The 23,468-nt window shown below is 71.9% G+C and overlaps 2 protein-coding genes across 5 annotated transcripts; both read left to right on the top strand.

The window, feature by feature from the left end:
• The first annotated feature begins 2,311 nt into the window (after nucleotides 1–2,311).
• On the top strand, nucleotides 2,312–6,756 carry RNASEH2A (ribonuclease H2 subunit A). Its single transcript, XM_030260217.4, has 8 exons — nucleotides 2,312–2,485; nucleotides 3,131–3,202; nucleotides 3,524–3,650; nucleotides 3,857–3,944; nucleotides 4,584–4,721; nucleotides 5,329–5,416; nucleotides 5,505–5,628; nucleotides 6,545–6,756. Exons 1-8 carry the CDS (start codon nucleotides 2,359–2,361, stop codon nucleotides 6,675–6,677), a joined length of 897 nt encoding a protein of 298 aa, XP_030116077.4. The 5' UTR covers nucleotides 2,312–2,358; the 3' UTR covers nucleotides 6,678–6,756.
• Nucleotides 6,757–7,388: 632 nt separating this feature from the next.
• Nucleotides 7,389–23,254, top strand: MAST1 (microtubule associated serine/threonine kinase 1). 4 transcript variants are annotated; one of them, XM_072919744.1, is made up of 28 exons: nucleotides 7,389–7,537; nucleotides 8,089–8,120; nucleotides 8,987–9,075; nucleotides 9,717–9,792; nucleotides 10,456–10,534; nucleotides 11,126–11,292; nucleotides 12,038–12,113; nucleotides 12,727–12,933; nucleotides 13,447–13,548; nucleotides 14,166–14,292; nucleotides 14,451–14,518; nucleotides 14,600–14,685; nucleotides 14,916–15,003; nucleotides 15,085–15,124; nucleotides 15,848–15,986; nucleotides 16,111–16,243; nucleotides 16,880–17,045; nucleotides 17,834–17,935; nucleotides 18,034–18,156; nucleotides 18,585–18,694; nucleotides 19,157–19,275; nucleotides 19,365–19,513; nucleotides 19,592–19,762; nucleotides 20,260–20,492; nucleotides 20,872–20,994; nucleotides 21,077–21,213; nucleotides 21,704–21,846; nucleotides 22,361–23,254. In XM_072919744.1, exons 1-28 carry the CDS (start codon nucleotides 7,499–7,501, stop codon nucleotides 23,005–23,007), a joined length of 3,771 nt encoding a protein of 1,256 aa, XP_072775845.1. In that variant the 5' UTR covers nucleotides 7,389–7,498; the 3' UTR covers nucleotides 23,008–23,254. The 4 variants fall into 4 exon arrangements, with proteins under 4 accessions (XP_072775845.1, XP_072775844.1, XP_072775842.1 ...); XM_072919743.1 differs by having other exon boundaries at nucleotides 11,144–11,292; nucleotides 14,916–15,124; XM_072919741.1 differs by having other exon boundaries at nucleotides 7,390–7,537; nucleotides 14,916–15,124.
• The last annotated feature ends 214 nt before the right edge of the window (nucleotides 23,255–23,468 follow it).

The raw sequence follows: 23,468 nt of genomic DNA on the forward strand, positions 1-23,468 counted from the left end.
ATGCGGGAGGGGCGTGTCCGCCGCCCACCCCCTCCAGCCAATGGCGGCGCGTTTCCGCCGCGCGCGGCTATAAAGGACGCGGGCAGCGCGCGGCCGCGGGTTCGAGTCCCGCCGCTCCCGGTGCGGCCTCGCGGATGGAGCCGCCGTTCTACCGCCCCGCGCCCTTCCCGGGCGGCTTCTGCCGCCCCGAGCCCGACTACGGCGCCTTACCGGGACCGCTGCAACAGGCGCCCGCCCAGGAGCCCTTCCGCGGGCTCAAACCGGCGCCGTGCCCCGACGGCACCTTCTTCGGGAGCGGCGCCGGTACCGGCAGCTTCTTCTACCCCGGTTCCGGCGAGCGCGACGGTTTCACCGGGAGCTTCGCCCAAGCGCTGGACGAGCTGCACCAACCGGGGCCGCCCAACGTGGCGCTCCCGGAGCCGCCGGCGCTGACGACGGCGGCGGCGGGGATGGGGGGACCCTTCCCGGGGGTCCCCGGAGCGGAGGCGGCGGAGCCGGGCCCGGACTCCCCGGAGCGGCTGCAGGCGGAGCGGCGGCGGCTGCGGAACCGGCTGGCGGCGAGCCGGTGCCGGCGGCGGAAGCTGGAGCGCATCGCGCGGCTGGAGCAGCGGGTCCGGGGGCTGCGGGCGCAGAACGCGGAGCTGGCGGCCACGGCGGCGCGGCTGCGGGCTCAGGTGCGGCGGCTCCGCGGCTCCGTGCGGGACCACGCGGGCTCGGGCTGCCCGCTGCCCCCCGGCGCCGCGCTCGGCTTCTAGAGCCGCCCCGGAGGGCAGCACCGGCACCGGGGGGGCTCCGCGGCAGCGCCGCCTCCTCCCGGTGGAGCCCCGCGGACACCCGGGGGGCGTCCCCCGTTCCCGGCTGGGCACGGAGGGGCGGGGACCCCCCCCCTGCACCGGGATGCTGCGTGGGACCCCCATGGACACGGCCCCTGTGGGCTCAGCGAGGGGGGCTCGGCACGAGAGACCCCCCCAAGGTGGACCTGGAGGAGCGGGGGACCCCCGGAAGGACCCCCGAGGAACGGGGACCCCCGGGCTGGGCCAGCCCGGAACGGAGCGGCCTGAAGGGACCGGCAGGACCCGACCCCGACCCCCGGACCCCCCTCAGGACCTGCGGGAACGGGGCCTGGGGGATGGATGGGGACCCCCAAACAGGGCCTGGAGCCCCCCCCCCCCCCCCCAGCTGGGCCTGGGGACCCCCCAAATTTGAGATTCCGCCGGGAGGGGCTGAGCGCGCACCCACGGGTGGTGTTTGGGGGGGCGGATCCCCCTCGTGACGTTTACAGGACCCCCCCGGTGGGGAGCAGCCCCCGGGGACCCCCAAAATCCCGGGTGCGGGGGGGGGGGGGGGGGAGGTGGCCGATTAATTGTTTCGCTGCTTTGTTTTTTTGTACATTTGTATTTAATTAATAATAACGAAAATTGCGCTATCGGCTCCGGTCGTGCTGAACCGGGGGCGGCGGGGCCGTGCGTGTCCCCCCCTCCCCCTCCCGTGGGAAGCCCCCCGCGTGCACCGGCGTCAACGGAAGTGGGCGGGGCCGGGGCTTTCCCCGGTGACGTTACCGTACCCATACATGGGCAGGCGGGAGAGGGCGGGGCCGTTCCGGGAACCCCCTCCCGCTCTGCCCGCCACCGCCCGCCCCGGGACCGCGCTTCCCGGACGGGGCGGGGTGGGACACACGAGGCTTCCGGGGCGCCACCCTTCCCGGGACGTTACCGGGATCCCCCCGCCATCCCGGGACCCCCCCGCCCTATTCGGGGCTCCGCAGCCCCTCCGCGAACACTCCGCCCCGCGTCTCTCCCGGTGCTGCACCGGCACCGGGACCCGCTTTGGGGCCCCCCGAAGGGGCATCCAGGCCCGTTAAACCCCAGACCCTCGCCGTTAAACCCCGCCCTCGCCGTTAAACCCTGCCCATCCCGTTAAACCCCGCCCACCCCGTTAAACCCCAGACCCTCGCCGTTAAACCCCGCCCGTCCCGTTAAACCCCGCCCATGCCGTTAAACCCCGCCCATCCCGTTAAACCCCGCCCATGCCGTTAAACCCCAGGCCCTCGCCGTTAAACCCCGCCCATCCCGTTAACCCTGCCCATCCCGTTAAACCCCAGGCCCTCGCCGTTAAACCCCAGGCCCTCGCCGTTAAACCCCGCCCATCCCGTTAAACCCCGCCCATCCCGTTAAACCCCAGACCCGCGCCGTTAAACCCCGCCCATGCCGTTAAATCCCGCTCATGCCGTTAAACCCCGCCCCCTCGCCGTTAAACCCCGCCCCCTGCGCTAAGCCCCGCCCCGCTGAGCCGCGCCCGCCCCGTGATTGGCGCTCCCGCCGGGCCACGCCCAGCGAGGCCCCGCCCCCTCGCCCCGCCATGGCGCTCTCCGCGCTGCAGCGGGACCCGGCGGGCGGCGGCCGCTTCGCCTCCGCCGTGCCCGAGCCCTGCCGCCGCCTCCCCTGCGCGCTCGGCGTGGACGAGGCGGGCCGGGGGCCGGTGCTCGGTGAGCCCGGGAGGGGATCCCGCGGGGAACCGGGCCGGGGGAGCGGCTAAGCGTGGCGCGGAGAGGGGCCCGGTGCACCGGGGGTTGAGTTCGGGAGGGTCCCGGTGCACCGGGATTGAGTTTGGGGGGGACCCGGTGCACCGAGAGTTGAGTGGGAAGGGTCACGGTGCACCGGGTGTTGAGTTTGGGGGGGTCCCGGTGCACCGAGAGTTGAGTGGGAAGGGTCACGGTGCACCGGGGGTTGAGTTCGGGAGGGTCCCGGTGCACCGGTGGTTGAGTGGGAAGGGTCACGGTACACCGGGTGTTGAGTGGGAAGGGTCCCGGTGCACCGGAATTGAGTTGGGGGGGGTCCCGGTGCACCGGGATTGAGTTTGGGAGGGTCCCGGTGCACCGAGAGTTGAGTGGGAAGGGTCACGGTGCACCGGGGGTTGAGTTTGGGGGGGGTCCCGGTGCACCGGGGGTTCAGTTTGGGGGAGTCCCGGTGCACCGAGTGTTGAGTGGGAAGGGTCCCGGTGCACCGAGAGTTGAATGGGAAGGGTCACGGTGCACCGGGGGTTGAGGTTGGGGGGCTCCCGGTGCACCGGGATTGAGTTTGGGGGGGTCCCGGTGCCCCGGGCTCCTCTCTCAGCCCCGGTGTCCCCCCAGGGCCGATGGTTTACGCGATCTGCTACTGCCCCGTGGACAAACTGGAGCAACTGGAGGCGCTGGGGGTGGCAGGTGGGGGCGTCCCGGGGGTCTGGGGGGGGGTCCCGGGGGTCGGGGGGGGTCCCGGGGGTCGGGGGAGGGTCCCGGGGGTCGGGGGGGGTCCCGGGGGTCGGGGGAGGGTCCCGGGGGTCGGCGGGGGTCCCGGGTGGGTTTGGAGGGTCCCGAGCAAGGGGCACGGAGCCCCGGGGATCCGGGGGGGGATGAGGAGGAGGGACGGGGTTGTCACAGGAACGGGGGTTGGAAGTCTCGGGGGTGGGTTGGGGGTCCCGGGGGGGTCCCGGGGGCGTTCCGGGGGGGTCCCGGGGGTCTCCTCACCCCTCCCGGTGCCCCCAGACTCGAAGACGCTGTCGGAGGCGGAGCGGGAGCGGCGTTTCGGGCTCCTGGAGGCCGCGGGGGATTGGGTGGGGTGGGCGCTGCAGGTGCTGCCCCCCGACCACATCTCGGCCTGCATGCAGCAGCGGTGAGACCCCCCAGAGCCCCCCAAAACCTCGGGGGTCCCCTGATTCTCGGGGAACGCCGCTCCCCCTTTTTCAGCCCCTCTCTGTACCCCCCAACCCTCCCGTCGTGGCTCCTGCCGCCCCCCATCTCCCACCCCCCAATTTGGGGGTGCTGGGGGGGGGGTGGGCTTCCAATTTGGGGGTGACGCCCCCCCCGAATCCCCCCCAGAGCCAAATACAACCTGAACGAGCTGTCCCACGACACGGCCACCGAGCTCATCCAGTTCGCGCTCGACTCGGGGGTGCAGGTGGCCCAGGTGGGATTTTGGGGACACGGGGGTGGCCCAGGTGGGATTTTGGGGACACGGGGGTGGCCCAGGTGGGATTTTGGGGAGCCTGGGGGTGGCCCAGGTGGGATTTTAGGGACACGGGGGTGGCCCAGGTGGGATTTTGGGGACACGGGGGTGGCCCAGGTGGGATTTTGGGGACACAGGGGTGGTCCAGGTGGGATTTTGGGGACACGGGGGTGGCCCAGGTGGGGTTTTGGGGAGCCTGGGGCTGACCCAGGTGGGATTTTGGGGACATGGGGGTGGCCCAGGCGGGATTTTGGGGACATGGGAGTGGCCCAGACGGGATTTTGGGGACATGGGAGTGGCCCAGGCGGGATTTTGGGGACACGGGGGTAGCCCAGGCGGGATTTTGGGGAGCCTGGGGGTGGCCCAGGTGAGATTTTGGGGACATGGGGGTGGTCCAGGTGGCATTTTGGGGGGGCTTGGTTGATTTGGGGGATCCTGGGTTAATTTTTGGGGGATCCCGGGATGATTTGGGGGTGTCCCAGGATGATTGGAGCTCTGGGGTGATTTGGGGGATCCTGGGATGGTTTTTGAGTGATGCCGGGGTGCTTTGGGGCTCTGGGGTGATTTTGGGGTGTCCCGGGGCGCTCTGGGGTCCCCCAGGTGCTGGTGGACACGGTGGGGCCGGCAGAGAAGTACGAGGCAAAGCTGCGGCAGCGCTTCCCGGGGTTGGGGGTCACCGTGCGCCCCAAGGCCGACGCGCTGTTCCCCGTGGTCAGCGCCGCCAGCATCTGCGCCAAGGTGGGGCTGACCCCCCCTGGGAGTGACCCCCCCTCAACGACACCCCAAAAACCTGATCTGAGCCCCCCGGGACTAACCCTGCATCAGCAGCACCCCAAAAACCTGAACTGACCCCCCCACCACTGATCCCCCCTCAGTGACACCCCAAAAACCTGATCTGAGCCCCCCGGGACTGACTCCCCCTCAGTGACACCCCAAAAACCTGAACTGACCCCCCCGGGACTGATCCCCCCCCACACCAATACCCCAAAAACCTGATCTGAGCCCCCCAGGACTGACCCCGCATCAGCAGCACCCCAAAAACCTGAACTGACCCCCCCGGGACTGATCCCCCCCCACACCAATACCCCAAAAACCTGATCTGACCCCCCCCGGGACTGACCCCACATCAGCAGCACCCCAAAAACCTGAACTGAGCCACCCCAGCACCAACACCCCCAAAAACGTGATCTGACCCCCCCCCCGCCAGGACACTCCCTCCCTTCCCAGAGCCCCCCACTGAATTTTGGGGGGTGGGTGGGGCAGGACCCTCCCCTCCCCCTGACCCCCCGTGCCCCCCTGACCCCCCCGTACCCCCCGTGCCCCCCGTATCCCCCCGTCCCCCCAGGTCGCCCGGGACCGGGCCGTGCTCCACTGGAACTTCGTGGAAGATTTGGGGGACCCCGACCGTGACTACGGCTCCGGATACCCCAACGGTGAGGGGGGGAGGGGCAGTTTTGAGCTTTTTGGGGGAGGGGGGTTCAATTTTGGGGTGCTCCTGACGCCCCCCCCCGTTTTTGGCAGACCCCAAGACCAAGGAGTGGCTGCGGAGGAACCTGGAGCCCGTGTTCGGCTTCCCCCGCCTGGTCCGGTTCAGCTGGGGCACGGCCCAGGCGCTGCTGCGGGACCGGGGGGTCCCGGTGCGCTGGTACGGGGGCACGGGGGGCACGGGGGGGTCCTGGGGGTACGGGGGGCACGGGGGTTCTGGGGATCACGGGGGGTCCCGGTGCGCTGGTACGGGGGGGTCCTGGGGGTCACGGGGGTCCTGGGGGGCACAGGGGGCACGGGGGGCACGGGGCACACGGGGGTCCTGGGGGGCACGGGGAGCTCTGGGGGACACGGGGGTCCTGGGGGGTCCCGGTGCGCTGGTACGGGGGGGTCTTGGGGGTCCTAGGGGGCACTGGGGGTCTTGGGAGGCACGGGGGTCCTGGGGGGCACGGGGGGCACGGGGAGCTCTGGGGGGCACGGGGCGCATGGGGGTCCTGGGGGGTCCCGGTGCGCTGGTACGGGGGTACGGGGGGCACGGGGGGCACGGGGGTCCTGGGTGTACGGGGGGCACGGGGGGTCCTGGGGGTCCCGGGAAGCACTGGGGGTCCTGGGGGGCACGGGGGGCTCGGGGGGCACAGGGGGAACACGGGGGGCACGGGGGTCCTGGGGGGCACGGGGGTCCTGGGGGTCTCGGGGGGCACGGGGAGCTCTGGGGGGCACGGGGGGCACGGGGGTCCTGGGGAGCACGGGGGTCCTGGGGGATCCCGGTGCGCTGCTACGGAGGGGTCCTGGGGGGCACGGGGGTCCTGGGGGGCACGGGGGTCCTGGGGCTCCCGGTGCACTGGTTCCGGGGGTCTTGGGGGTCCCGGGAAGCACTGGGGGTCCTGGGGGGCACGGGGGCACGGGGGGGTCCTGGCGGGCACGGGGGGCACGGGGGGTACAGGGGCCACAGAGGGGTCCTGGGGGGTGGGGGGGGCAAAGGGGGATGGTCCCTGTTGAACTGGGGGGGGTCCCACCGGTGCGATGGGGGGGTCAGGGTGTGGGGGTCAATGTTCCTCTCCCATCCCCCCCCCCAGGGCTGACGAAGACCCCCCAGAGGACCCCCCGGCCGCCCCCTCGGTCCTCTCCTACTTCGCCCGGAGCCCCCCCCACCGCCCCCCCCACCGCTTCTTCCAGGAGCGCAGCCTGCGGCCCCTGGCCGAGCTCTGACCCCCCAAAAAGGGGGAGACCCCCCCAAAATGAGCACCCGAACCCCGCCGATATTTTCTAATAAAGCGCTTGAAATCACCCGAAATCTCTTTTTTTTATTCTTTTTTTCCGCCGCGGTGTGCGGGGCAATCGGTGGTTTTTGGGGCGGGGGGGGGCCCTGGAGATGAAGGATTTTTGGGGGGGGGTTGTGCCTCCCTCCCTCCCCCGCCCCAAATCGGGTTCCTCCCACCCGTGGGGGGAGGGGACCCCCGGTGCCCCCCCCGGTGCCCCCCCCGGTTAATCAGCCCCGGCCCGAGGCCCGGAAAGCGCCGTGGCCTCAATCCCGGGGATTACGGGGGGGGGTCACACCGGGCGGGGGGGGGGGGGCCACCGGCGGTGTCCCGGAGCACCCCAACCCCCCCGTTTAGGGCCCGTTTTTGGGGGGCGGGGGGGGGGGGTTCAGCACCGGGAGGTCACCGGTGGGGCGGGGGCGCGGGGGGTGGTCGTGATGTGACCCAAATTACGGCGGGGGGGGATGGGGGGGGCGCAGACCCCTCCCCGCCGCCGTTCAGCACCGCGGACAGCGGGAACGGGGCTGGGGGGGGGGGGGCACCGGGCCCGGTCCGACCGCCCCGCCGCGGGGGGGCGCCCCGGTGCGCGGGGCTGGGCGGGGCCGGGGCGGGGCGGGGGCGGCGCCTCCCGGGGGTCCCGGGCGATGGCGGAGGGCGGCTGAACGGGGGGGGGGGCTGCGGGTACCGGGGGTTGCCGGGGAGGGGGGGACAGCGAGGCCGGGACCCCCCCGCACCGGCACCGGCACCGGCACCGGCGCCGGCACCGGCGCCATGGATGACTCGGACGTGATCCGCCGGCGGCGGCTGCAGGTAGCGGCGGTTCGGTACCGGGGGTTCGGTACCGGCGGGGGTTGTTATTGATTGGATGGAGTGGACACCGGGGAGATGGCGGTACCGGTACCGGAATCGGTAGCGGGGGTTCGGTACCGGGCTCGGGAGTGAGGTGTCCGTGCCGGGAGGGTAACGGGTATCGGCAGGGGGTCGGTACCGGGCGGGATGCCGGTACCGGAGGATGCGGGGCTCGGTCTCGGTGGGTATCGGTTGGTACTGGAATGAGGTGATCGGTACCGGAGGGACCGGATCGACACCGGGCACTGCAGGCCCGTCCGCAGGGCGGTACCGGCCGGGGGGGGCAGCGCAGCGCCGGTACCGGGAAGGTCGGTCCGGGCGCGGTCAGCACCGGGTGGGGGGGGGGCGATGCGGGTCCGGTACCGGAGGGCGTTGCGGGCCCGGGGGTATCCGGACCCCCCCGATCCGGTGGGGTTCGGCCATCGGGCGGCCCCGGGAGGGGGGGGACGAGGCCGAGGAGCCCCCCCGGGCTCGGTCCGGGCCGCCCCCCACCCGTTCCCCCCCCGTTGCAGAAGGAGCTGCCGCTGCCGCGGAAGAGCAGCAGGTGAGACCCCCCCGTGCCCCCCATTGCGCCCCCAAACCCCGCCCGGGCCCCGCCCACTGCAGCCGCCGCGGCCCCCCCGCCCCCCCCCGCCCCGCCGCCGCCCCGGACCCCCGGAACCCCCCGGAGCCCCCCGGAGCCCCCCGGAGCCCCCCGGAGCCCCCCGGAACCCCCCCGGAGCCCCCCCGGAGCCCCCCCGGAGCCCCCCGGAGCCCCCCGGAACCCCCCCGGAGCCCCCCGATGCCGGTCCTGGTGGGCAGCAGCATGTTCCGCCGCACCAAGAGGTACCGGGGGGCTCGGCCTTCCTCCCGAGCCGCCCTCATCCTCATCCTCATCCTCATCCTCCATGTCCATCCTCAGCCTCCATCTCCGGGCTCAGCCTTCATCCTCATCCTCCGCCACCTTCATCCCCGCTCCATCCTCATCCTCGCCCTCCTTCGTCCTCGTGTTCGTCCCCCTCCCATCCCCATCCTCATCCTCATCCTCATCCTCCATCGTCATCCTCATCCTCATCCCCATCCTCATCCCCATCCTTATCCTCCTCCTCATCCTCATCCTCATCCTCATCCTCATCCCCATCCTCATCCTCATCTTCATCCCCATCTTCATCCTCATCCTCACCCTCCATCCTCATCCTCCTCCTCCCCCCTCCTTCCTCCCCCTCCCTCTCCATCCTCATCCTCCCCCCGACCCCCCCCGAGCCCCCCCGCCCCCCGCCCCCCCCCCGTTCTTGCCCCTCGACATTTTGGGGAGGGGGGAGGTGGGGGTTGGGGGTGCCCCCCTCCCCCCCAGCCTAGTGACGTATGGGGGGGGGGGTCCGTGTGTGTGTGGGGGGTCTCGGGGGTCCTGACCCCCCCCGCCCCCCCCAGCTGCCGCACGAACAACCGGAAGAGCCTAATCCTGACCAGCACCTCCCCCACCCTCCCGCGGCCCCACTCGCCGCTGCCCGGACACATCGGTGAGACCCCCGGGACCCCCGACCCCTCCCCGGTATCTCCACACCCACCGGAGCCCCCCGAGCCCTCCCCGGAATCACCCGAACCCCCCCCCACAACGCCCTGACACCCTCCCGGTGTCCCCAAATCCCCCCGGTGTCCCCACATCCCCCCGCGATGTCCCCAAACACCCCCAGTGACCCCAACCCACCCCGCGAGTCCCGCGGACCCCTCCCACCGTCCCCAGAGCCCCCCCGGTGTCCCCAAATTCCTCCCCCGGTGACCCCAACCGCCCCCCGGTGTCCCCAAATTCCCCCCCGGTGTCCCCAACCGCCCCCCGGTGTCCCCAAACCCCCCCCCGTGTCCCCACATCCCCCCCCGGTGTCCCCAAATCCCCCCCCGGTGTCCCCACATCCCCCCCCGGTGTCCCTACATCCCCCCCCGGTGTCCCCAAATTCCCCCCGATGTCCCCAAATTCCCCCCAGACCCCCCCCAAACTGCCGGGAGCCCCCCCATGACCTGTGGGGACCCCCCCCATCTCTGGGGTCCCTCCTGCCCCCCCCTTTTCCCAGGGGCGTGGCCGATCTCTTGGCCCCGCCCACCGGCGCGGGGAGGGCGTGGCCTGTCAGGGCGTGGCGGTGACGTCACGCTCACCTGTGCGCAGGTAGCAGCCCCCTGGACAGCCCCCGCAACTTCTCCCCGAGCGCCCCCGCGCACTTCTCCTTCGGCCCGTCCCGCCGGTGAGCGGGACACCGGGACACCGGGGAGACACCGGGACACCGGGGGGACACCAGGGGGACACCGGGACACCGCGGGGACACCGGGACACCGGGGGGACATGGGCTGCGGACACCGGGACACCGGGTGGACACGGGCTGGGGACACCGGGGGGACACCGAGGGGACACCGGGACACCGGGGGGACACCGGGGGGACATGTGCTGCGGACACCGGGACACCGGGGGGACACGGGCAGGGGACACCGGGACACTGGGGGGACACCGGGACACCGCGGGGACACCGGGGAGACATGGGCTGGGGAGACCGGGACACCGGGGGGACACCGGGACACCGGGGGGAGACCGGGACACCGGGGGGACACGGGCTGGGGACACCGAGACACCGGGACACCGGAGGAACATGGGCTGCGGACACCGGGGAGACACCGGGACACCGGGGGGACACCGGGGAGACACCGGGACACGTGGGGGGGTCTCCGGGGACAGTCTGGGGGGGTGTCACTGGGCTCCGGGGGTGTCCGGGGGTGCCCGGGGGTGCCCGGGGGTGTCCGGGAGTGTGCCCGGGGGGGCTGTCCGGGGGTGCCCGGGGGTGTCCGGGGGGTATCCGGGGGTGCCCGGGGGGTGTCGGGGTGTCGGTGTCGGGGTCCCTGACCTGTCCCCCCAGGGCTGACGGGCGCCGCTGGTCGCTGGCCTCGCTGCCCTCCTCGGGCTATGGCACCAACACCCCGAGCTCCACGGTCTCGGTGAGTCGGGGGGCCCGGGACCCCCAGAGACCCCCGGGGCTGGGGCGGGGCTCGGGGGTCCGTGCTGGGTCTGGGGGGGACTGAAGGGGCTCTGGGGGTCCGGGGGTGATTTGGGGGTCCCGGGGTGGGTTGACCTGGGGGTCAGGGTGATTTGGGGGTCCCGCGTGGGCTGTCCCGCGGGTCCCGGGGGTCAGGGTGATTTGGGGGTCCCGGGGTGGGGTGACCCGGGGGTCAGGGTGATTTGGGGTCCCGGGGGTCAGGGTGATTTGGGGGTCCCGGGTGGGCTGTCCCGGGGGTCCCAGGGATTTGGGGGTCCCGGGGTGGGCTGACCCGCGGGTCCCGGGGATTTGGGGGTCCCGGGGTGTGCTGTCCCGGGGGTCAGGGTGATCTGGGGGTCCCGGGGTGGGCTGACCCGGGGTCCCGGGGATTTGGGGGTCCCGGGTGGGCAGCCCCGGGGGTCAGGGTGATCTGGGGGTCCCGGGTGGGCTGTCCCGGGGGTCAGGGTGATTTGGGGGTCCCGGGGTGGGGTGACCCGCGGGTCCCGGGGGTCAGGGGTGATTTGGGGGTCCCGTTGGTGACGCGGGCGCGCAGTCCTCGTGCTCGTCGCAGGAGCGGCTGCACCAGCTGCCGGCGCAGCCCACGGCCGAGGAGCTCCGGTTCCTGTCCCGCCACTTCGGCAGCTCCGAGAGCCTCGCCGAGGAGGATGGGGGGGCCCGGGGGGGCGCGGCCGCCCCCCGACCCCGCTCCCGCAGCCTCAGGTGGGCCCGGGCTTCGGGGGGAACCGGGGGAGGATTTGGGTGAAATTTTGGGGGGGGATTTGGGTGAAATATGAGGGGGATTTGGGTGAAATTTGGGGGGGATTTGGGTGAAATTCAAAGGGGGATTTGGGGGATGGTGGGGGGGAATTGGGGGGAGTTTGGGGCGGGATTTAGGTGAAATTTGGGGGGCTTTAGGGGGGGATTTGAGGGGGATTTGGCGGGGAAGGCAGGGGAGAATTGGGGGGAATTTGGGGTGGGATTTGGGTGAAATTTGGGAGGGATTTTGGGGGATGGTGGGGGGGAATTTGGGGGGATGGCGGGGGGGGATTTGGAGGGGAGTGGGGGGGGGATGGTGGGGAGGGAATTGGGGGGAATTTGGGGGGATTTGGGTGAAATTTGGGGAGTATTTGGGGGGGATGGTGGGGAGGGAATAGGGGGGATGGTGGGGGGGATTTAGAGGGGAGTGGGGGGGGATGGTGGGGAGGGAATTGGGGGGAATTTGGGGGGGATTTGGGGGGATGGTGGAGTGGAATTGGGGGGGATGGTGGGGGCTTTGGGGGGGTTCATTGCGGGGTTGGGGACAGCAGGGAGACACTGTGGGTTTTCGGGAGGGGCCGGGATTTGGGGCTCACCCAAACTCGGGGGACAGTGGGGCGACACCGTGGCCGTCGGGGGGTGGAACCGGGGGGTGCTGGGGGGTGGGACAGCGGGGGTCCCGTGGTGCCAGCCGTGCCCCCTGTGCCAGCCCCGGGCGCTCGCCCTCGTCCCACGACAACGAGATCGTGATGATGAACCACGTGTACAAGGAGAGGTTCCCCAAGGTGGGGCTGGGGGCTCTGGGGGGGCACTCGTGGGGTCCTGGGGTGCCCTGGGGGGGGCTGTGCGTGGCCAAGGGGCGGTTTTGGGGTTTCAGGGTGCCTGGGCGGGGCCATGGGGTTGTTATGGGGGAACTGGTGTGGCCTTGGGGCAGTTATGGAGTCGGTGTGGGGTGGCCGTGAGGGCACTGTGGGTGCCATGGGGTCACCGTGGGTGCCATGGGGTCACTGTGGGGTCACTGTGGGAGCCATGGGGTCACTGTGGGGTCACTGTGGGTGCCATCGGGTCACTGTGGGTGCCATGGGGTCACCGTGGGGCCACTGTGGTGGCTCTGGGGTCACTGTCGGGTCACTGTGGGTGCCATGGGGCCACTGTGGGGCTGCTGTGGGTGCCATGGGGCCACTGTGGGGTCACTGTGGGTACCATGTGGTCACTGTGGGTGTCATGGGGTCACTGTGGGATCCCTGCATGGTCACGGCGGGATCACCACGGGGTCACCGCATGGTCACGCTGGGGTCACCACGGGGCTCCGTGGGGTCCCCACGTGGTCACCACGGGGTCACCGTGGGGTCCCCACATGGTCACGCTGGGGTCACCGTGGGGTTCCGTGGGGCGCAGGCCACGGCGCAGATGCAGGAGCGGCTGGAGGAGTTCGTGCGCGGCTGCGGCCCCGGCGGGACCCCCCTGGCCGACGGCGCCCTGAGCTTCATCCAGCACCAGCTGGTGGAGCTGGCGCGGGACTGCCTGGGCACGGCGCGGCTCGGGCTGCTGAGCGCCGGCTACTTCGGAGAGCTGCAGGAGAACATGGAGCGCCTGCTGCGGGACGTGAGCGGGGCTAATTGGGGCTAATTGGGGCTAATTGGGGCAATGGGGACCAATGGGGGCCAATGGGGGCCAATGGGGGCCAATGGGGGCCAATGGGGTTCAGGCTGCTGAGCGCCGGCTACTTCGGCAAGCTGCAGGAGAACATGGAGCGCCTGCTGCGGGACGTGAGCGGGGCTAATCGGGGCTAATTGGGGCTAATCTGGGCTAATTGGCGCTAATGGGGACCAAAGGGGGCCAATGGGGGCCAGCGGGGAATAACGGGACCAGTGGGAGCCAATGGGGGCCAATGGGGGCCAACGGGGCCTGGCAGGGACCAGCAGGACTCAATGGGACCCAATAGAACCCAAAAAGAACAAAAGGGACCCAAAAGGGACCCAAAGTGACCCAAAAGGGACCAGAGGGGGACAACGGGGTCTGGGAGGATCCAAAAGACCCAACGGGGCTCAGCAGGAACCCAAGGGACTCCCCCCAGTGTCCCCCGTGTCCCCCCCTGACCCCCCGATGTCCCCTCAGGCCTACGAGCGCTCCGAGTCGGAGGAGGTGGCCTTCATCACCCAGCTGGTGAAGAGGCTCCTCATCATCATCTCCCGGCCCGCGCGCCTGCTCGAGTGCCTGGTGAGGCCCTGGCACCTGTCCCCGAGGCCTTACCTGTGCCGCCCTCACCTGTGTCCCCCTCACCTGTGCCCCCCTCACCTGTGCCCTGTCCCCGAGCCCTCACCTGTGCCCCCCTCACCTGTGCCCTGTCCCTGAGCCCTCACCTGTGCCCCCCTCACCTGTGCCCTGTCCCCAAACCATCACCTGTGCCCCCCTCACCTGTGCCCTGTCCCCAAACCCTCACCTGTGCCCTGTCCCCAAACCATCACCTGTGCCCCCCTCACCTGTGCCCTGTCCCCGAGCCCTCACCTGTGCCCCCCTCACCTGTGCCCTGTCCCCGAGCCCTCGCCTGTGCCCCCTCACCTGTGCCCTGTCCCCAAACCATCACCTGTGTCCCCCTCACCTGTGCCCTGTCCCCGAGCCCTCACCTGTGCCCCCCTCACCTGTGCCCCCCTCACCTGTGTCCCCCTCACCTGTGCCCCCCTCACCTGTGCCCTGTCCCCGAGCCCTCACCTGTGTCCCCCTCACCTGTGCCCTGTCCCCGAGCCCTCGCCTGTGCCGCCCTCACCTGTGCCCTGTCCCCAAACCCTCACCTGTGCCCTGTCCCTGCCCCCTCACCTGTGCCCCCTCACCTGCAGGAGTTCGACCCCGCGGGGCTGTCCCAGCTGCTGGCGGCCACCGCGGGCCGGGCCGAGGGGCCCCTGCGAGCCGACACCCCCCGGTACCTGCTGAGACAGCTGGGCCGGGCACGGGGGGCACGCGCAGGTACGGGCACACCTGGGGCACACCTGGGGGGAACCTGTGGGGGCAGGTGTGGTGGGGACAGGTATGGAGTGGGGGGGTCTGGGGCACGGTGGGGACACAGGCACCTATGGAGGGACACACCTGTGCCCCCCACACCTGTGCCCCCCGTGCCCCCCCAGACATGCTGCACCTGGAGGAGCCCGACAGCAGCGGCACCAACACGCCGGAGCCCGAGGAGGGGGCTGAGGTGGGCGCTACGCCCCCATGTCCCCCACCCGTGTCCCCCCGTGTCCCCCCGTGTCCCCCCATGTCACCTGTCCCCCCCCAGGGCCGCGCCGCCCTGCCCCGGCCCAAGGAGCCGCCAGGTGAGAGCGACTTCGAGACCATCAAACTCATCAGCAATGGCGCCTACGGGTGAGCCCCGGGGTACGGGGGTACCGGGGGGTACCGGGGGGTACCGGGGATGTACCTGGGGGTACCAGGGGGTACCTGGGGGTACCGGGGGGGTACCGGGGGGTACCGGGGAGCCCCGGGGCCGTGCCGTGACCCGTCCCCGCGGCAGGGCGGTGTACCTGGGGGTACCAGGGGGTACCTGGGGGTACCGGGGAGCCCCGGGGCCGTGCCGTGACCCGTTCCCCCGGCAGGGCGGTGTACCTGGTGCGGCACACGGCCACGCGGCAGCGCTTCGCCATGAAGAAGATCAACAAGCAGAACCTGCTGCTGCGGAACCAGGTGCAGCAGGCCTTCGTGGAGCGCGACATCCTCACCTTCGCCGAGAACCCCTTCGTGGTCAGCATGTTCTGCTCCTTCCAGACCCGCCGCCACCTCTGCATGGTCATGGAGTACGTGGAAGGTGCGGCCCGCGCCTCGCGACGGGGCCGGGGCGTCGCGATAGGGCCGGGGAGTCGCAATAGGGCCGGGGCGCCGCGTAATGGGGCCTTGGGTGTTGGGGTATCGGGGCGCGTGTCGGGTTATGGGGATGGATATCACGATATGGGGCTGGGTATCATGATATGGGGCTGGGGAAATTATTTTAATAACTATCTCAATGTCCCCCTATGTCCCCATGTTCCCCCATGTCCCCCAATGTCCCCAATGTCCCCATGTCCCCCATGTCCCTGATGTGCCCAATGTCCCCCATGTCCCCAATATCCCCCATGTCCCCAATGTCCCCAATGTCCCCATGTCCCCAATGTCCCCAATGTCCCCAATATCCCCAATGTCCCCAATATCCCCCATGTCCCCAATGTCCCCAATGTCCCCAATGTCCCCAATGTCCCCAATGTCCCCATGTCCCCAATGTCCCCGATATCCCCGATATCCCCGATGTCCCCCCATATCCTCCATGTCCCCAATGTCCCCATATCCCCAATGTCCCCATGTCCCCATGTCCCCGATGTCCCCAATATCCCCGATGTCACCCCATATCCTCCATGTCCTCAATGTCCCCATGTCCCCTGATGTCCCCAATGTCCCCCATGTCCCCTGATGTCCCCAATGTCCCCCATGTCCCCAATGTCCCCCATGTCCCTGATGTCCCCATGTCCCCAATGTCCCCGTGTCCCCGGTGTCGCAGGCGGGGACTGTGCCACGCTGCTGAAGCACATCGGGGCGCTGCCGCTGGAGCTGGCCCGGCTGTACTTCGCCGAGACCGTGCTGGCGCTGGAGTACCTGCACACCTACGGCATCGTGCACCGCGACCTCAAACCCGACAAGTGCGCCGGGGGGGCACGGGGGGCACGCCCGGGCTCACCTGGGCACAGCTGGGCACGGCTGGGCTCACCTGGGCTCACCTGGGCTCACCTGGGCTCACCTGGGCTCGCCCGCGCCGCCCCCCAGCCTCCTGATCACCTCGCTGGGCCACGTGAAGCTGACGGACTTTGGCCTCTCCAAGATGGGGCTGATGAGCCTCACCACCAACCTGTACGAGGGGCACATGGAGAAGGACGCGCGGGAGTTCCGCGACAAGCAGGTGGGTGCCAGGTGTGCCAGGTGTGCCAGGTGTGCCCAGGTGTGCCCAGGTGTGCCCAGGTGTGCCCAGCTAGGTTCTGCAGGTGTGGCCAGGTGTGCCAGGTGTGCCCAGCTAGGTTCTGCAGGTGTGCCCAGGTGTGCCAGGTGTGCCAGGTGTGCCCAGCTAGGTTCTGCAGGTGTGGCCAGGTGTGCCAGGTGTGCCCAGGTGTGCCCAGCTAGGTTCTGCAGGTGTGGCCAGGTGTGCCATGTGTGCCAGGTGTGCCCAGGTGTGACATATGGGTGCTGCAGGTGTGCCCAAGTGGGTGCCCAGGTGGGCCAGGTGTGCTAGGTGTGTACTGCAGGGGTGCCCAGGTGAGTGCCCAGGTATGCTAGATGGGTGCTGCAGGTGTGCCAGGTGTGCCCAGGTGAGCTAGATGGGTACTGCAGGTGTGCCAGGTGTGCTAGCTAGGTGCTCAGATGTGCCAGGTGTGCCAGATGGGTGCTGCGGATGCACCCAGGTGTGCCAAGGTGGGTGCCTAGGTGTGCCAGATGGGTGCCACAGGTGTGCCAGGTGTGCCCAGGTGTGCCAGGGCAGGGTGGGGCGTGCTCAGGGCGGCGGGTGTGCCCGCTCCGTGTCCCTGAGCCCACCTGTGCCCAGGTGTGTGGCACCCCCGAGTACATCGCGCCCGAGGTGATCCTGCGCCAGGGCTACGGGAAGCCTGTGGACTGGTGGGCCATGGGCATCGTCCTCTACGAGTTCCTGGTGGGCTGCGTGCCCTTCTTCGGGGACACCCCCGAGGAGCTCTTCGGGCAGGTGATCTCAGGTGTGGCCCTGGGGGGACACGGGGGAGACACGGGGGGGACATGGGGCAGGTGAGCTCAGGTGTGACCCTGAGGGGGACACGGGGCAGGTGATCTCAGGTGTGGCCCTGGGGGGACACGGGGGGGACACGGGGGGGACATGGGGCAGGTGAGCTCAGGTGTGGCCCTGGGGGGACACGGGGGGGACACTGGGGGAGACACAGGGCAGGTGAGCTCAGGTGTGGCCCTGGGGGGACACCGGGGGGACACTGGGGGGGACACGGGGCAGGTGAGCTCAGGTGTGGCCCTAGGGGGACACGGGGGGGACACGGGGGGGACACGGGGCAGGTGATCTCAAGTGCGGCGTGGGGGGGGGACACGAGGACACGGCAGGATGGGCACATGGGGTGGCATGGGGGACACAGAGGGGACATGGGGACAGGACAGGTAACCCCAGCTCCGGGGTCTATGCTCAGCTGTCCCCCCGTGTCCCCCCGTGTCCCCCCCATGTCCCTGCCATGTCCCCCCCATGTCCCCCCATGTCCCCCCGTGTCCCCCCGTGTCCTCCCGTGTCCCCCCCATGTCCCCCCGGTGTCCCCCCATGTCCCCCCGTGTCTCCCCCATGTCCCCCCATGTCCCCCCATGTCCCCCCATGTCCCCCCGTGTCTCCCCCATGTCCCCCCATGTCCCCCCGTGTCCCCCCCTGTCCCCCCGTGTCCCCCCATGTCCCCCCCATGTCCCCCCGTGTCCCTCCGTGTCCCCCCGTGTCCCCCCATGTCCCCCCGTGTCCCCCCCGTGTCCCCCACCCCAGACGAGATCCTGTGGCCGGAGGGGGACGAGGCGCTGCCCCCGGACGCGCAGCACCTCATCTCCTGCCTCCTGCAGCCGGACCCGCTGCGGCGCCTCGGGGCAGGTCAGACCCGCCCCCCCCACACCCCGGGACCCCCCTGGGACCCCCCGGGACCCCCCCGGGACCCCCCGGGACCCCCCTGAGCCGGCGCTGCTGCGCAGGGGGGGCTCAGGAGGTGAAGGCTCACGGCTTCTTCGCCGCGCTGGACTGGACGGGGCTGCTGCGGCAGAAAGCCGAGTTCGTGCCGCACCTGGAGTCCGAGGAGGACACCAGTTACTTCGACAGTGAGAGACCCCCGGGACCCCCCACCCCCGGGACCCCCTGTGGGACATCCCTGGGGTTCCCCTTGGATCAGCTCTGGGACCCTCCTGGGACACCCCTGGGACACCCCTGGGACACCCCTGGGACCCCCTGGAACATCCTGGGACACACCTGGAACATCCTGGGACCCCCTGGAACACCCTAGGACACACCTGGAACATCCTGGGACCCCCTGGGACACCCCTGGGACACCCTGGATGCCCCTGGAACATCCTGAGACCCCCTGGGACCCCCTGGGACCCCCCTGGAACATCCTGGGACCCCCTGGAACATCCTGGGACCCCCTGGGAACATCCTGGGACCCCCTGGGACCCCCCCCAGTCCCTCCCAGGCCCTCCGTGGGGTTCCTCCCCCCTCGGGGGTCCCTCTAAGGGTCCCCCGTCCCCCCCAGCGCGCTCGGACAGGTACTCCCACGTGGCGTCCTACGAGGACGAGGACACGACGGAGGACGAGCCCGTGGAGATCCGGCAGTTCTCGTCCTGCTCGCCCCGTTTCAGCAAGGTGGGGCTGGGACAGGGGACAGGGACAGGGATGGGACAGGAATGGGACAGGGACAGGGATGGGACAGGGACAGGGACAGGGACAGGGACAGGGACAGGGACAGGAATGGGACAGGGATGGGACAGGGACAGGGACAGGGACAGGGACAGGGACAGGGACAGGGACAGGAATGGGACAGGGATGGGACAGGGACAGGGACAGGGACAGGGACAGGGACAGGGATGGGGACAGGGATGGGACAGGGATGGGACAGGTGGGCACGGGGGGAGTGGGGGCACACAGGTATGGGGAGGAGGTGCCGGAATTTGGGTGACGCGGGGGACTGGCGGCAGCGGGGACGGTCCCGTGGGACTCCGGTCGGACGGTGGCCGTGCCCAGGCGTGCCCAGCTGTGCCCAGCTGTGCCCAGCGGTGCCCAGCTGTGCCCAGCTGTGCCCAGCTGTGAGCAGCTGCGCTCCCGCAGGTCTACAGCAGCCTGGAGCAGCTCTCGCAGGAGCCCAAGCCCAAGGGGCGCCCGCGGGACGAGGGGAGACGCGACGGCTTCGCCCGGGAGCGCGGCTGGAGAACGGGATCGCCTGAGCTGTGCGCACCGGGGGGACCGGGGGGGACCGGGGGGGCGGCCCGGGCCGCGCGGGGGTCCCTGACCCCCATCCCCACCCGTGTCCCCGCAGGAAGCACCGCTCGGCGGGCGAGGGGCCGCCCCCCGAGGCCGAGGGCAGCTCCCCACCGGGCGCCCGCCGCCGCTTCTCGGCGCTGCTGGAACCGGCGCGCCCCAACGGCGGCCGCGAGGGAGCCCCGGACGGAGCCGCCGAGGAGCCCGGTGCGTCCCGGAAAAGCGGGGAGGGGTCCCCGGCCTGCCCCGGGTCCCCTCACCGTCCGTGTCCCCTCCCGTCCCCAGCGCCGCGGGCCGCGGAGCCGCCCCCCGCCCGCACCGAGCTGGGGCTGCGGCGGCCGCGGCACCCCGGGGTGGCCCCTGCCGAGCCCGGGGGGGACAAGCGCAGCCCCCGCGCCCCCGGGAAGGTCACCAAGTCGGCGTCGGCCACCGCGCTGTCCGTCATCATCCCCAGCGGTGGGTGACACCCCAAATCCCCCCGGCACCCCCCATTCCCAGGGATCTCTTCCCAGAGACCCCAAATCCTCCCGGGACCCCCCTAAAGGACCCTCCCCGAAGGACCCCAAACACCCAGGGACCCTTCCACCCCCCCCGGGTCCCCGCGGGAGGGGGGCTGGGGGTCTCCGGGGCTTCTGTGGGTGGTGGGACCCCCGACCCCGTGGATTTGGGGTCTCCGGGGGTTTTGTGGGCGGTGGGACCCCGTGGATTTGGGGTCTCCGGGGGTTCTGTGGGTGGCGGGACCCCCGACCCCGTGGATTTGGGGTCTCCCATGGGGTTCTGTGGGCGGTGGGACCCCCGACCCCGTGGATTTGGGGTCTCCCATGGGGGTTCTGTGGGTGGTGCACCCCCAGCCCCACGGGTGGGGTGTTCCCGGTCCCGGGGGGTGGCAGCGGTGCCCGTGGGGTCTCCCTGGGGGTTTTTGGGGTGGCGGTCAGCGGGGTCTGGGGGCGCAGGGGAGGCGCCCGGCTCGTCCCCCCTGGGCAGCCCCATGTCCCCGCGGTCGCTGTCCTCGGACCCGTCGTCGCGGGACTCGTCACCGGGCCGGGAACTGGCCCCGGCCGTGGCCGCCCCGCCGCGCTCGCCCATCGCCATCCCCCGGCCCGGCAAGAAATTCGGCTTCACCCTCCGCGCCATCCGCGTCTACCTGGGCGACAGCGACGTGTACAGCGTGCACCACGTCGTCTGGGTCAGGGACACCGGGGGGACACCGGGGGGACAGCGGGGGGATACCGGGAGGACACCGGGGGACACCGGGGGGACACCGGGGGGACACGGGGGGACACCGGGGGGACACCGGGGGGACACGGGGACAGCGAATTTTTGGATTTTTGGGGCCCCGCGGTCCGGAATGGGGACGGGGAGGGGGGGACATGGGAGGGGGGACAAGGGGGGACAGGGTTTGTGTTGGGGGTGGCAGCGCCCGGTGTCATTTGGGCCCGGGGACACCGCGGGGCGATGGGCGGGGGACAAGTGGGGAACCCCGATTTGGGGAACACGGTGGGGCGGGGAGGGGGGTCCGGGGTGTCACATCGTGCGCCGTGGGTGACCCCGTTTTTGGGGGGCAGCACGTGGAGGAGGGCGGCCCCGCGCAGGAGGCCGGGCTGTGCGCCGGGGACCTGATCACGCACGTTAACGGGGAGCCGGTGCACGGGCTGGTGCACACCGAGGTGGTGGAGCTCATCCTCAAGGTGGGGGCACCGGGGGTGATCCCGGTGTGTGGGGCGGTGGGGTGGGTGCCGGGGGTCGCGGCCGTGACGCGCTGTCACCCAGAGCGGGACGAAGGTGTTGGTGACAACGACGCCGCTGGAGAACACCTCGATCCGCCTCGGCCCCGCGCGGCGCCGCAGCGCCCGCGCCAAGATGGCTCGGAGGAACCGGCGTGGGGGCACCGGGAGCGGCCACGAGAGGTGGGCACGGGGGGCACCGGGAGGCACCGGGGGGCACCGGGGGGCACCGGGAGGCACCGGGAGGCACCGGGGGGCACCGGGGAGCACCGGGGGGCACCGGGAGCGGCCACGAGAGGTGGGCACGGGGGGCACCGGGAGGCACCGAGAGGCACCGGGAGGTACCGGGAGGCACCGGGGGGCACCGGGGGCACCGGGAGGCACCAGGGGGCACCGGGGGGCACCGGGAGGCACCGGGAGGCACTGGGAGGCACCGGGAGGCACCGGGGGGCACCGGGAGGCACCGGTAGCGGCCACGAGAGGTGGGCACGGGGGGCACCGGGAGGCACCGGGAGGCACCGGGGGGCACCGGGGGGCACCGGGAGCGGCCACGAGAGGTGGGCACGGGGGGCACCGGGAGGCACCGGGAGGCACCGGGGATCACCGGGAGGCACCGGGAGGCACCGGGGGGCACCGGGAGGCACCGGGGTGTAACGCCCCTCCCGGCCACCAGGCGGCGCAGCGCGCTGTTCCGGCACCTCGCCCGCCAGGCCTCGCTGCTGCACACGAGCCGCTCGCTGACGTCACTGAGCCGCTCGCTCTCCTCCTCCGACTCGCTGCCCGCCTCCCCCACGCATGCGCGGGCGCGCGAGCCCGGTAAGGGGCGGGGCCACGGGAGGGGGCGGGGCCACGGGAGGGGGGCGGGGCCACGGGGAGGGCGGGCGGTACCGGGGAAGGGAGAACGGGGGCGTGGTCACGGGAACGGGAGTGCGGTGCCCGGTGCCCGGTGCCTGGTCCCGGTGCCTGGTCCCGGTGCCGGTGCCCGGTGCTAGTTCCGTGCTCGGTGCCGGTGCCCGGCGCCTGGTCCCGGTGCCGGTGCCTGGTCCCGGTGCTCGATCCCGGTGCCCGGTCCCGGTGCCGGTGCTCGGTGCCCGGTGCCTGGTCCCGGTCCCGGTGCCCGGTCCCGGTGCCCAGTCCCGGTGCCGGTGCCTGGTCCAAGTGCCCGGTGCCCGGTGCCGGTGCCTGGTCCCGGTGCTCGGTCCCGGTGCCCAGTCCCGGTGCCGGTGCCTGGTCTCGGCGCCGGTGCCTGGTCCCGGTGCCCGGTGCCGGTGCCGGTGCCTGGTCCCGGTGCCCGCTGCCGTCCCCCCGGCTCTGACCCCGTTCCGCGCAGGGGCCTCCCCGCCCAGCAGCTCGCCCGGTTCCAGCGCTCCGCCGTCACCGGCGGGGCCGCACCTGCGGCCGAGCTCCCTGCAGGGGCTGTCACCGAAGCTGCAGCGGCAGTACCGGGCGGCGCGGTGCCGCTCCGCCGGCAGCATCCCGCTCTCGCCGCTCGCCCACACGCCCTCGCCGCCCGCCGCCTCCCCGCCCGCCTTCCCCGCCAAGCTGCACCCCAAAGCCGCCGAGTCCCCGCGCCTCGCCCGCCGCGGGCTCCCGGAGAAGGCGGCGCCGGGGCCGCCCCGCAAGTTGGGGCTGGAGCCGCCCCGCAAGGACTTCCCGGCCGAGCCGCCGCTGCAGAGCTTGGCCGAGTGGGACGGCGAGGGCCCGGCCGAGCCGCCGCCCGCCGCGCCCCCCGCCCGCCGCCTGGGCCGCCAGGAGCTGCCGCTGCTGCTCGGGGGTCCCCCCGGGGCGGAGCCGCCGCCGCCGGGCCCGGAGGAGCCCGAGCGGGGGGCGCGGGGTCCCCCCAAGGCGCTCAGCCCGGTGCAGGAGCACGAGCGCGGCGGGGCGGCCCCGGGGGGGCCCCCGGTGCCCATCGTGGTGGTGGGGCCCGGCGCGACCCCCGGGGACCCCCGGAGCGCCGCGGGCCCCCCCGGGCGCTGAGCTGTACCCGAACCCCCCAAATCCCGGCTGTAAATAGGGGGGGGCACCCCGGGACCCCCAGGCATGCGGGGGTCGCGCCCCCCCCGGTCCCTCCCCCCGCGTACGCGAAGGGTTAATACTGTGACACACCTCCCCCCCCGTGTGACGTCACCGACGCGGCACCCCCCCGGTGTGACGTCACCGACCCGGCACCCCCCCCCGGTGTGATGTCATCGACCCGGACACCCCCCCCACCCCCACCCCCGGTCTCCCGGTGTTTGACGTCAGTGCGGTGATGACGTCACAGCGCCGATGTCACCGGCGGGGCACCGGCGCTGCTCTGATGTCACTCGAGGTAGGGGTGGTGACGTCATCCCCTCGAGCGTGACGTCACGGCTGCTGCGGCATCGATGATGTCACGGCTGCGGCATCACCGGCGGCGTTCGGGTGCTGGCGTCACGGCTGTGACGTCACTGAAGGTG

Source organism: Taeniopygia guttata, chromosome 30 (genome assembly GCF_048771995.1).
Source record: "Taeniopygia guttata chromosome 30, bTaeGut7.mat, whole genome shotgun sequence".
Taxonomy (NCBI): domain Eukaryota; kingdom Metazoa; phylum Chordata; class Aves; order Passeriformes; family Estrildidae; genus Taeniopygia; species Taeniopygia guttata.

Bases quoted from the DNA above. Each gene is read 5' to 3' on its own strand.
- MAST1 (XM_072919741.1), top strand. From the start codon at position 7,499: ATGGATGACTCGGACGTGATCCGCCGGCGGCGGCTGCAG. The intron at 9,793-10,455 runs GTGAGCGGGACA...CTGTCCCCCCAG, and splicing joins TCCTTCGGCCCGTCCCGCCG to GGCTGACGGGCGCCGCTGGT. The intron at 18,695-19,156 runs GTGGGGCTGGGA...GCGCTCCCGCAG, and splicing joins GCTCGCCCCGTTTCAGCAAG to GTCTACAGCAGCCTGGAGCA.
- RNASEH2A (XM_030260217.4), top strand. From the start codon at position 2,359: ATGGCGCTCTCCGCGCTGCAGCGGGACCCGGCGGGCGGCGGCCGCTTC. The intron at 3,203-3,523 runs GTGGGGGCGTCC...CGGTGCCCCCAG, and splicing joins GGAGGCGCTGGGGGTGGCAG to ACTCGAAGACGCTGTCGGAG. The intron at 5,629-6,544 runs GTACGGGGGCAC...CCCCCCCCCCAG, and splicing joins CGGGGGGTCCCGGTGCGCTG to GGCTGACGAAGACCCCCCAG.